The sequence below is a fragment of the Aricia agestis genome, chromosome 1 (assembly GCF_905147365.1).
Source record: "Aricia agestis chromosome 1, ilAriAges1.1, whole genome shotgun sequence".
NCBI classification, from domain to species: Eukaryota; Metazoa; Arthropoda; class Insecta; order Lepidoptera; family Lycaenidae; genus Aricia; species Aricia agestis.
Window position 1 is genome coordinate 8,828,044 of NC_056406.1, and position 12,932 is coordinate 8,840,975.

Below are 12,932 nucleotides of genomic sequence, written 5' to 3' on the forward strand. Positions count from 1 at the left end.
CTAGTGGTTCCGGATATAATTATACAAACGCAAACATAAAAACACATACACTTTAGAAATTTGACACATTTGTTCAGATGCTGATATACCTAGACTAAAACATACAAAAACTGGGCAGTTCTGGAAATAATACATACAGGTCGAATTGATAACCTCCTTTTTGAAGTCAGTCAGTCAGTCCGACGTACGTCAGTTATACATAATATTATAACCATAAAGTTAATATACCTAGCGGAATAGAGAAACAAACTGCAAAACTGCGTGGTAAAAAGAGACGTGTGATACATGTCATGTATCACACGTCTCACTCGTCTCTCACACGAGCAGCACTCTTTTTTTGATGTCCAGTCGGCACGTGCCACACGTTGACAATTTAATCTCATAGAATTCATGTTCAATCATGCTTGTGTAAGTGTATACGTACACACATTTTTCACACAAATGAAAACCAATTTCGGTTACGTTTGACAGCTCGAGATTGTTGCTATATTCCGCTAGGTATATTAACTTTATGATTATAACACACAACCTGTGTGCCAAATTTTATAATGCTAGGGCAATTGGAAGTGGCCTAGAGGTTTTGATTACCGGTCAGTAAGTGAGTGAGTGGCTAAGTGAGTTCTAAAATTAGCTATTTTACAGGGACATATTTCAGGTTCAACCGAACTTATACATATGAAATTGGGTTTACTGCTTAAGAGGATTCCACACCGCCCTTTTTTCCATACAAACGTTGTCCCCTGTTTCCTCCCTGGATAATGCTAGTAGAATTATAATTTTTTTCCTGAATATCTACGGCCACTAATACAATGTCCCTATGTTTTCTTTTTTTTCATAATTTAATTATTAAATAAGATATGAACGTTCAAAAACCCAAAAAAATGGCCAGATTTTCCGCTGTGTTCAAACGTCCAGAAAACAGATTTGGCTAGATTATACAAAAAAAGCAAAACATAGGAACACAGCTCAAGCCTTTTTTTAATCTTTAATGAAAAAAGTACTTAAATCGGTTAAGTTTTGGAGAAGGAATCAGGGGACAACGAATCTTTGATTTTCTGGATTTTCTGCAGTTGTCTCTATCGCGTTCTGCGGTATAGGCTTGAGGTAAGGGAGACAGCTATAGATATTACACGTACTTTTTTTTTCATTTCTCTAGCCCCTGTTGTATCCTCTTAAGTACTAGTATATAATTACGTAGGTATAATTTTATCTTAGCTCTCGCAATAGGCACTGAGATACAGAGGGGTCAAAAGTGCGTCGAAACGGTTAGTGTAAATAGTGCACGGCAAGCGCGCGGCCTGCTGGAACTAGGCCTGCGCACTTCCGTGCGCTTTGATTTTAATAGTTTCTTAACTTTCGCACAATAAGTTGTACCGTAGAGTTAATAGTTGGAAATACACTTGTGTTACACCGTATTATTCCAATGGCTCATGATGGCAGCTGCATATTCTATTCGCTTGGATTTTCTTTGTTTAATTCGACTGATACTCAACAAGCCTTAGGGGTTGCTTCTCCACGTCCTGATAAGTTTGGGATAGGCTCTAAATAACTTATCTGACAGATGATGTATGAAATAAAATCGAAAAATATATATTTTATAGGAACCACATAACATGATGAACAAATAATAAAGTCAATTTCTTTACTTTATTGAATATCTATAACAATTGCTGTTATTTAAATATTGTGAGATCTTAAATTTGATTAGATTTAACTTGGCCAGTTTTCATTACATCAGTCATTTCATAAAGTTAGTGCACATTTTAATTCTGATAAAAACTGTTTTTCCATTAAATACATTTTACGATTTTCCATAGAACTTGGCACTCATTTAGATCTCCATTCTTTTTACGGCGAAGTCCATAGACAAGCATAATGTTTGTAATTTTGTATTGACCTTAGCTCTCCTTTTTTACATTTATGTTTTTTGTACGATAATAGAATAATATACAAGTTGTTCAATTCTGTAATTATTTAGCACGCTTTTTTTCTTATGCAACATTTTTATTAGGATTTTTTTTGCAATATTGAACAATGAAAATAATATGATAAGTACAATATAAATCGTTAGTAAAAAGGCTTATGCTATTTTTCTCTCTTTGGAATGCCACGTTGGCATAACATACGTGTAAAGTAGAGTCAGCAATACAAGTGGAAAATACTGATAAGAAATAATTATTATGTTTATGTTTTGTCTTTTGACATTGTAATTACAGTATAATATTCTTCCTGTCTTCAAATTACGTTGTTTTAGGACATCTTCAAAAAGTAAAGTATCAGATACCACTTTGACCTTTGTTACATTCTGTATATTTGTGAAAAAAAAATTTCGTCATAATATACCTATACAAAAAAAAATCAACTTTTCATTTGGTATCCCAAAGTGCTACCGAGATGGGTACGATATGCCCCTCCTTTTTAAAAAAAACTATACTGATCTATGACATGATCTAGTTTGCAAACTGTATATCAATTGTCACCAAAACTTTTGAGTGCAGTTAGAAAGCTAACTAAAAGAGGCTTAAGCTTGCGAGTTTACCCTTCAATGTTACCTACTCCTATAAATAAATATAAAAGTATGAGTAATAGCAATATATTGAGGGATGTTTTAACGTTATTTGCGTGGTGTAATATTACAATCAGTATAAATTATGTAAATATTGGATCGACATTATCTTTCACTGTTTACTTTGGGATAACAACTTTATACTGTACAATGTACAGTTAGCATCTGAAATCGCAGTGGTATTTCTATGGAAATATTCATAGGGTTTTTTCAAAAAGTATAAATATTACTAATCTCAAAGTCTCGATCATTGCAAGAAAAAATGAAATTCAAGTCCAGTCAAAAGTGGAATTGGATTTTAAAATGTATTTTCGTTAACTCTTAAATCTTATACGTGACAGGACATTTTTTTATATATTGTATCTTTGCACATTTTGTCCACCATAAACTTTAAATTATAAGTTTACATTAATCAAGACAGAATCGATACTAGATCGTGTTTTTAGAATTGACAAAATCCGTCATCATATCCAGGAGGCGAAAAATTATGAAACGGAAAGATTAAATAACGCAATGACGAAAATTAGATACAAAAATATAAGAAATGTTTGCCGCTTTGTTTGTTAGTCAATAACCACTGAAATAAAATTATCTCGTAATTATCTAATCCAATACAATATACCGCTGAGTACATAACACATATATTACGGTATTGTGACGGTGCCACTGTCAGTAAGTGTTGTGAAACATGCAGGAAGAAAATGTGTCGGTTACCGCCTTTTTGGTGCAAGGATTTTCGGCCATGTCGAGTTAGTATTTTTTCGATGTGCTTGTTAAGGACGCTATCACATTTTTTCAGGCACCATTTTAAAGAATTAGGAGTCACACTGCGAAGATATTTTGGTTTCAAATGAAAGATAATATATTCATCTCCACGTCTATACCATAAAAATTTTATAGCCGCATACAAAATTTTCACATAAATACGTTTTAACCATAACAATAATCGCAAAAGATTAAAAAAATGGGGTTTGATTAGGTACCATTATAGCTAAATACACTGAACTAAGGAAAATAAATATACAAAAAAAATGTTGCTTATTTAGCCCCCCGTACGAATAGCTAAATATTTTATATATAAATAAATAACATTTCTATTTATAAGAAAAATAAGAAACGCTCTCTATTTTTTTCATATATCAAGAACGCGGCGAGCGTCGTAAGGCCTAGCGCGCACCACGACTTTATGCAGCGCGATTATTTTATCGCAGAAATACAACGTATGAGTTAGTATGACAGTGCGCGCACATGCGAGTAAATAATCGCAGCGATTTTAAAATTGTGATTTGTCACATTTTGCTGCGACTGCTCGCGACGCGATTGTCGCGAAAATAAAATGCAGAATATGAAATTGTGTGGTACCGCGCGCACTGCGATAATAAAATCGCACACTCGGGCCGGCCGGCACTTCATTTGTGTTTCATCTGTCTACAGATTAATACATATCATCTGTCCAACAATACACATCGTAGTGGTTTATATTATACTCTTTGTTAAACATGTCGGCGCCTGTATCTCCAATGGAGTGTCCGTCTCCAAACGATACGAAGATAGACGTGGAACATTAAATGTTCCATATTTGATGATCGCAGTACAAGAAAGACCACCATTGTGTTTTCATTCTCTAATAGAATTTACATTCCATAATAGCCAAATAATTTTTTGGGATACATCCGAAGTTCATGATATTTCTGATAAAAGAAATTTTCTTTTTTTTTCTTCTGCGGTCCTCCGAAGTAGTAAATAAAGACAAACAACTTGTACGAAATCCATTGTGAAAGTGAGCAAAGATCTCTATTTATTTATCGCAGTGCGCGCACCGTACTCTCTGCGATTTTTTACAGCGCGATTTTGAAATCGTGTCGCAAAAATTAAAATCGTGGTGCGCGCTAGGCCTGACAAATCACAAATTTAAAATCGCTGCGATTATTTACTCGCATGTGCGCGCACTGTCATACTAACTCATACGTTGTATTTTTGCGATAAAATAATCGCGCTGCATAAAGTCGTGGTGCGTGCTAGGCCTAATTTTTGTAATAATTTTTGTGATAGCGTCCTTAAGAAAGTTCAATTGTTTTTATCTTCAATTTTTTTCCTCGACTATCAGTGTTTGATGTTGTAAATCGTTCTATATCAATAATAATCTGAGGGACCTATCAGACAGAGAGCGGTCACGCGTACAAGCGTTCTGGGATCGTTCTCTACTTTCGAGCGGTCAGTTACACGGGAGCACTTCTGACGCGGTCAGGTTATCTATGTATAACGTAATACAACACAAAGAAAATATCCACAGCCGAACATATAACCTCCTCCCTTTTGGAAGTCGGTTAACAAAGAACTCAAAACTTACCGCTTGAACGCTTGATCGCGTGACCGCTCTCTGTCTGATAGTTTCCTAAAGTAAAAAAAAATACGTTAATAAGTAGTTTATTAACAAAGTAAAATTTTCATTCAAAATACTTATTCTCATACACCTTTCGTACAACAAACTTGATTAAAATGGAAACTTCGTGTGCTTTCCAGTCGCCTTCCTCACGTCGCTTACTGGTTTCATATACGCTTGGCCGTCTTACACGATGGAAATGTTCAGATCGAACGCTACAGTTCTATCGGAGCCGATGACTATGACGGACGTATCGTTGTTGGGTAGTCTAACGAATGTTGGAGGCTTATTAGCAACTCCTTTCTGCGGTTACGCTATGGACAAGTTTGGAAGGAAATATACTGCAATGCTCTTTGGAATGCCTTGCATGGTATGTAAATTAAATCATGAAATCTTCTATTACTCGTTAGAGCAGGGGCTCCCAATCTTTTTCAGCCTGCGGCGCTCCTACAAGTCAACATTTTGTCACGGCGCGGCGCCCTACTTTACGTAGCTATTACAAAAAGATACATAAATAAACACATTTAATGATTATAAGTAGGTTGAGCTAGTAAATAATAATAAACAAATATTATTCTTCTGCCCGCTTTCTATAATTCATATTATAATTTTATTTTATAATAATTGTGGTTATGGATAATGATGGAGGATCGACTCACGGCGCGGGCGGCGCCCCTCTTACTTTTCCGCGGCGTCACAGTTTGGGAACCTCTGCGTTAGAGTATTTTGATTCAATGAAAGTTTTTAAGTTCGTAACTCGAGAGCAAGTGACACGAAAAATCCTATTTGCTAATAAGCTCCTCTCTAAGTAAGCTGACAGTTTTTACAGTTTTTGCGGACAAACCGACTCCATCACTTTGTTTACTTTACCTTAAAAATAAATCTTTCTATGGTGGGCATGCTAAGCCTGCTGGTGGTAGGTAGAAAAGTGTCGGAAAATTCTTGCAGTGAGTTTTGAAAACACCAGTTTATCAGATAGCGCTTCGTGTGAGTCGGGTCTGTCTGCTAGCGGAAAATCGAGTAAACATTTAATTTTCCTGATACCGAACTTCGGTTCTTTGTTTTTTGACGTGGGAGAGCCATGCTTCGGCACGAATGGGCCGGCTTGACCGGAGAAATACATGTTCTCACAGAAAACCGGCGTGAAACAGCGCTTGCGCTGTGTTTCGCCGAGTGAATGAGTTTACCGGAGGCCCAATCACCTACTCTATTCCCATCCCTACCCTCCCCTATTACCGTACCCCTCTTTAAAGGCCGGCAACGCACCTGCAGCTCTTCTGATGCTGCGAGTGTCCATGGGCGACGGAAGTTGCTTTCCATCAGGCCCACGGCTCGTTTGCCCCCTTATTTCATAAAAAAAAAACAGGAAAATTAAATGGTTTTTTTTTTTTTTAATTTCTCATCCCCCTAACTGTGTCAGGGCTTGTTGCCATCTTCTTATTACATTAATTTGTTCTTTAGTATTAAAATTTCTTAAACATAAAAATTTCCAATAAATTGCTACAAAATACTATAAAATTAAAACAATAAAAAATAATAATAATACGGCACAACATTCAACTACCCTAATATCACAGCTTACAAAAAAAAATTAAATGTTTATTACCGCGGCATTATGTTGCTAGAAGACCCTAGTAGTTCCTCATGATAGTAGATTAAGAAGTATATACATGGTTTTAGGTTTAACACCGTTATCCTTAAAACCATCAAATGAGCCCGTCAAAATGATCAACTTTTTCTTTTTGTTCATTATGACGAGCTCATTTGATCGTTTTAAGGATAACGGTGTTAAATCTAACAACCTGTATAATATGATTTCAGATAACATGGGCGATCATAGCTGTGTCCAAGTCAGTGAATGTTATATTATTTGCCGTCGCTTTAGCCGGTCTCAGCGCCGGGGGACAGGCAGTATCCTCCGTCTACATATCGGAGATAAGCCAGGATTCCATCAGAGGAGCCTTAACCTCCACCACGGTGTCAGGATATTTCCTAGGACTACTCTTTTCGTATGTGTTAGGAGGTTATCTACCGTACCACTATGTGATATACACCCATTTGCTGTTTTGCGTTCTCTATGTCCTTATGGTGGGTGTGTTGAAGGAATCCCCTGTTTATTTGATGATGAGGGGTAAAGAAGAAGTAAGTATGTGGTTGTATGTACGTTAGCTTTTATGTCAAAGGGTCAGGTCACATGAACACGAAACCAGACGTGAAGATGCTTGTACTATTATAATATTGCAATGTCATACGTCGTCATAATAATATTATGTTTAATTTTAATGTTCAATGAATTTCGTTTCAGTGTAAACTGACTCTTATTTCTGTTATGCTCATTTCATTCAGTATCTTATAATATTATTATATTATTTTTTAATAAAATGTTAAACTGATGTGCCTTTAACGTGACTCAACTGTTTTCAGGAAGCAAAAGAATCACTAGCGTTTTATCGACGAGTCGACAAAAATTCGAAGGCAATAGAAGTCGCATTAAAGAAAATCAAACTGCAAATAGATCCAAGAATAGCTATGATACAGGAAGGAGATGGTAAAATTAGTTGTAAAAAAATCAATTAAATACTCACATTTCTTGTGGTGTTTCATAATATTTACATATTTGTTTTTCTTTTTCAGATGTAGAAGTAACGAAGGAACTTCTAGAGAATCCTCCACCGGTAGAAGTTAAGGAATCAGCGTGGAAGTTTCTAAGTAAGTAAGCCCACCCACTTTAGCTATCGAATCATGTCTTACAGTATGAACACCAATAATTGTATGAATTAAGAAAAGGAATTGGTTCAAAGAAAGGTCATAAGAAATAGAAGCATCAAAAGGCATAATAGATCTAAAAAAGGCACTATAATATTTTTTAACACACTTTTAAGCTTGGGCTGTATGTATGTAACGGAATCTTTGAGCACGATTTTTACCTGTCTCCAGTAGTCACATTAATAATTACTTAATTCTAAACTTTGCATACGTATTACGAGCCAATGACAATGCAATCATTTGTTAATTTTTTCCTAAAATAAAAAAAATTGTTTCTTTTTTTTAGTTTTTTAAACTATTATTATTATGTTTCAGTAAAATCGGAATCATCGAAACGTGCGTTGGTCACGGTGATTATCATTATGGGGTCAGTGATACTCATGGGGTCCATAGTGCTGCAGGTCTACGCAGAGCCTCTGTTCAAGGAGGCCGTTCCTACAATGGATCCTAATACTTGCTGTGTTCTTCTAGCGGTAGTATATCTTATTGCCAGCATCATCTGTGCATTCACCATTGACAGGTTTGGGAGAAAGGTAAGACATAACGGTACTTTAGTTTCAAGAAAGCTTAAAAAATTAATTTACTTCAAAAATTAAGAAAATACATACATAGTATTGGGTAGTATCAAGAATTCAAGAGTAATGCACATCTGCACATTATTCGATCGGATGAAAATGTAATTTTTGTACACAGATAAAAAAAAAGATAGAATTACTTGGACGCACCGCTAAATTTTAACCCAATAAATTGGTAGCCAAAATGGAAGGGATTGATTTTGGATCTTTTTAATCTTCATAGCGCGTCACTGATCTGATTTTCATGAATAAGGGTCAATTGATTTGTTTCAGTCAGGCAATAAAAGCTTTATAATTTGTTATTGAGCTTGTGCCGAATCAATCAAAGTGCCGAAATGTGCATGCAAGTATGCACGATAAATGGCCGAAATATGCACAAAATATGCACAATCAAAAGTCACTTATTATTAAAAATTATTATTTTTTAAGAGCTTTCCGGTGGTGCCGTTAATAAAAGCATCAATTTTTATAATTTCATCAAATCCAGGATTTTTCATTTTTTATACAGCACCAATAATAATTTTCTACCAACATTTTCCGATTGCAATCTTAATGCCCATGGAAGTTTAATAAATCGGTAACTAATCAAATTTTTTACTAATGTTGCCAACTACAAAGAATAATTTGTTTCTAGAAAGATATTGTACCTAACGGGTGTATTGCATTCTTTAAATGGGGATGGAACCACATATTTTAAGTGTTTTGATCTATCGTACCTCTATTTTGTGGCCTCAGTGTGTGTCATGATAGCTAGTTTGGAGTATACGAGGGCATAAAACTACCGAAATATGCACTATCAAACGAAAACTTGCCAAAATATGCAAATTCGTCTAAAAGTGGCAGCGCTGAAAGATCAATTTTTTCGTTATTTGTATGGGCAAGCACCCCAGCGTCATAAATTTTCCCATACAAAAGTAAAAAAAAAAACTCTTTCAGCGCTGCTTTCACAGTGAATTTAGGACTCATTCTCACTTACTTTTGTTACACCTTGATTATCTTTTCAGCCTCTGATGGTGATCACAGCAGCAGCATCAGGGTTCTTCAACATCCTACTGGGCACGCAGCTGCATCTGCGCTGGGCTCCGCACTGGTTCACGGCGGTCGTGATCTACGCGTACAGCCTGGTCTACAACCTGGGGGTAGCGATAGTGCCGTTCGTGCTGACGGCTGAGGTGTTCTTACCTGAGGTAGGCTTGGAGGATTTTGTACCATCGAAGAAATTGATTCAAAGGCATATTATGAGGTCCTAATATGTTATCTGTTTGGGTTACGTCAAGTTAATGATAGTCAACAACATTGGTTTTGGTTCGCGCTTTTCCAGGAAAATATAATAATAATAATAAGCCCGCAAGGCAGCTTGTGGCGAGCTGTTGGAGAGTAGCGACCCCACGAACCCGAGTGCTCCCAGGGAAGCCCCTGTTCTCCATCTCCGGCTTGCCTTCCGGCCGAAGTGAACACTGACGGAGAATCAGGCCCTACCTCTGCCTTGCCTTAACCGGCCGGTCAGAGTGGAGTCGCAAGAGCTTCGGCTCGGAGGAAGGATGTGAAGCGTAAGTGGCGAGTGGGCGACGTGATGGGACCCTCTGAGGGTGCAAATGATCGGCGTTTAAAGTCCAGCGACACCTCTCCTGCCTCAAGCCGCTCTGTCAATGTTGCCGCCTCGGTGCACCGTGCGTGCGACCATTTTGAGGGGCCCATTCAAAGGAATGGCGAGTCACCGTCTGCCAACTTTATGATACATGTTTCCACGTTGTACCGTCAGACGCCATAGTCCTTCCATAGTTCCAGTTACCCAGTCCACTAGCACCTCACCCCATAGCCCGGTATCATTTCTAATATCCATTCCCTGCAATAGTCCTACACTGACCGCTGGCTCTCCTTGGTTGTACTCCCATAGTGCGGACAGGGAGAGTCGCCGGCCAGTGTCACATAGCATTTAGATTAAAACTGTGTAACGGGCCTCTACGCGCTGGCTTCGGCCCCACGCATGCCTTCCAAAGGCATGCGTGGGGCCGAAGAAGATTTAATTGCCCGTGAGCAAGGAATACCTTACACAAACATAATAATAATAAGAAAGCTTTATTGATTTCCATAAAAAATACATAAAAGAAATTTAATGAAAAAAAGAACATTTGATTTTTACAATAATAATTCATATACATTAATAGTAATTAATGTATATGAATTATTATTGTAAAAATCAAATTGATAATTATTATATTATTAGATGAAATAAGCAGAACTAAAATTTTTCATAATAAATTAGTTTTAACATGCATTTGTTATGTATTGTTCGTAATTATAATTATTAATATTATATTCTATTATTATCATTTTGTGCTTGTTATTTTTCTATGGACACCCTGAGGGTAAAAGCCTCCTCCAAGGCAAACCAGTTGTCTCTTTCTTTAGCGATAGCGACCAGGAAAATATAGGTTCATCAAATTATTAAAACAGGAGTTATAAATTATGAATATGATGATAATTTTTCAAAAATGATCATAAAAAATATTATGATTCTATGTGACAAGTCTAGAATATTGGACCGATGTTGATAGAAAAATAGGATACATTGTTCTTTAATTGTTGCAAATGTACGGTCCGGAAACTCTAGGTATATTTTTGAGCAACTAAGAGTTAAACAGAAAAGGTCACAAACTTTTCCTAAAAATATACGAATTTTAAGACAACCGTTAATTATACTGTGTTGAATTTTCAGGTACGTGGCATCGGCAACAGCTTCTCCATGGCTTGCATGTGGGTGATGAACTTCGTCACTCTCATAATCTTCAACCCCCTGGTGGAAGCCTGCGGTCTGGGACCCACCTTCTACGTCTTCTCCGTCGTCTGCTTCCTTACCGCCATCTACAGCCAGTTCTGCTTACCAGAAACCAAGGGCTTATCGGCCGACGAGATCCAAATACTATTCGTGAAGAAAAGAAAAACGAGAAACGAAGTTAAAGCCTAGGATTTGACTGATCTGTTTTGTTTGTAAGCGGTCCCCTAGACGATCAATTTTATTGTGCAATTTCCCGTATTGTGCAATATTATTGACCGTCTAGGGTTGATATTGAACGCACCCGCCTTTCAATCTTATTTTCAAATAAATTGTTCAATAATTTTGTTCAATGATACATCACAATAAAATTCATTATCTAGGGGCTCACTTAGTTTAGGTTTTTAGTTTAAATTTTTTTTAAGATTTGTAAATATTTTAGAGTATGTTGTAATGATAATAATTAAGTAATTGTTAAGTCGCTAGTTCTTTAAATATATTCTACATTTTGTAAGATTTGTTGATGTTGTAACCACATTAAACCAAAGTCTATTTATATACGATTTTTTATTTATTTCCAAGCGCCCAATATTTGATACCGCCTTTTTCGGGGTTTCGTACCCAAAGGGTAAAAACGGGACCCTATTACTAAGACTTCGTTGTCTGTCCGTCTGTCTGTCTGTCTGTTTCCAGGCTGTATCTTAAGAACCGCTATTGCTAGACTTCTGAAATTTTCACAAATTGTGAATATTTGTTGCCGCTATAACAATAAATACTATAAAACAAAATAAAATTAATATTTAAGGGGGGCTCCTACAACAAACGTGATTTTTTTGGCTTTTTTTTTGCTCGTGATCCGTAATGGCAACAGGTAGGCACTTGAAATATCCACAAAATCTTTAATTATATTCGAACTTTAATATTAAAATTAAAACAAAATAAATAATTCAGGAGCTCCCATACAAACAAAAATATTACTATTTTTTCGTTCTATGACGGTACGGAGCCCTTCGTACACGAGTTCGATTCGCACTTCGCCGATTATTTAAAAATATTTTTATTTAAATAAAGGGTTTTTGTCACATGAGGCACTTTAGTTGAATAGACTAGAGGCTAAGCACTAGGCTAAGCACTGGCACTAGGCAAGCGATTAAGGATCTATTATTATGATAATTGATAACGTATTATAATTATTATTGTTGTTTTCAACTCCGAAATACTGGTAAAAGTACTTTTAAATGTAAGTATTGCTATTAAATTTATCAAGTGACTAATAAAATATCACGGTAAAAAAGCTAATGAATTTAAAGCAAAAATATCATTGTTGTTTTGTTTTAAATTAATTGAAGGATCGATCCTATCATAGTTATCAATGGCAATTTGACAACCAATTTTACATAATATATTGTGTGTATTGTGCAACCTACCATGGAATGAGTATTTGTTCCTTAAACAGAGTCAATTATAAAAGTAGCGCTCGCGGATAGACATCGAAGTCTTAGTAATAGGGTCCCGTTTTTACCCTTTGGGTACGGAACCCTAAAAATAATAAATAAAGTGCCTAGGCAGGGATATGAATTTTCTACGTTAGTATACGATCAACTATGTTATTGAACGTAATAAAAGTAAAGCGTGATAAAGTAGCATAGCTTGAGTGGCAGTGCTGTTAGAATAAATTTGCTGATACAAAAATGTATAATACAGGTGCCGGCTACTATTCAGCCATCTGGTGTTGAGAGGAGTTTGCAAGACTGGCAGGTATTGGTCTTGACGCATGGTTCCTTCCACCAAATGCAGTCGACCGTTCCCCTTTGAGCTAATCTCGCTCCATATCGTAACCGACGAAGGAGATTTCACTCGTTCAAC

The 12,932-nt window shown here is 36.4% G+C and overlaps 1 protein-coding gene across 2 annotated transcripts; it reads left to right on the forward strand.

Moving 5' to 3' along the window:
• The first annotated feature begins 3,228 nt into the window (after window positions 1–3,228).
• LOC121729931 (facilitated trehalose transporter Tret1-like) lies at window positions 3,229–11,325 on the forward strand. 2 transcript variants are annotated; one of them, XM_042118667.1, is made up of 8 exons: window positions 3,229–3,315; window positions 5,090–5,319; window positions 6,771–7,091; window positions 7,374–7,497; window positions 7,584–7,662; window positions 8,035–8,248; window positions 9,295–9,477; window positions 11,010–11,325. In XM_042118667.1, the coding sequence occupies exons 1-8, from the start codon at window positions 3,255–3,257 to the stop codon at window positions 11,256–11,258; spliced, it is 1,461 nt and encodes a 486-aa protein (XP_041974601.1). In that variant the 5' UTR covers window positions 3,229–3,254; the 3' UTR covers window positions 11,259–11,325. The 2 variants fall into 2 exon arrangements, with proteins under 2 accessions (XP_041974601.1, XP_041974592.1); XM_042118658.1 differs by having other exon boundaries at window positions 7,584–7,658; window positions 8,031–8,248.
• Window positions 11,326–12,932: the final 1,607 nt, after the last annotated feature.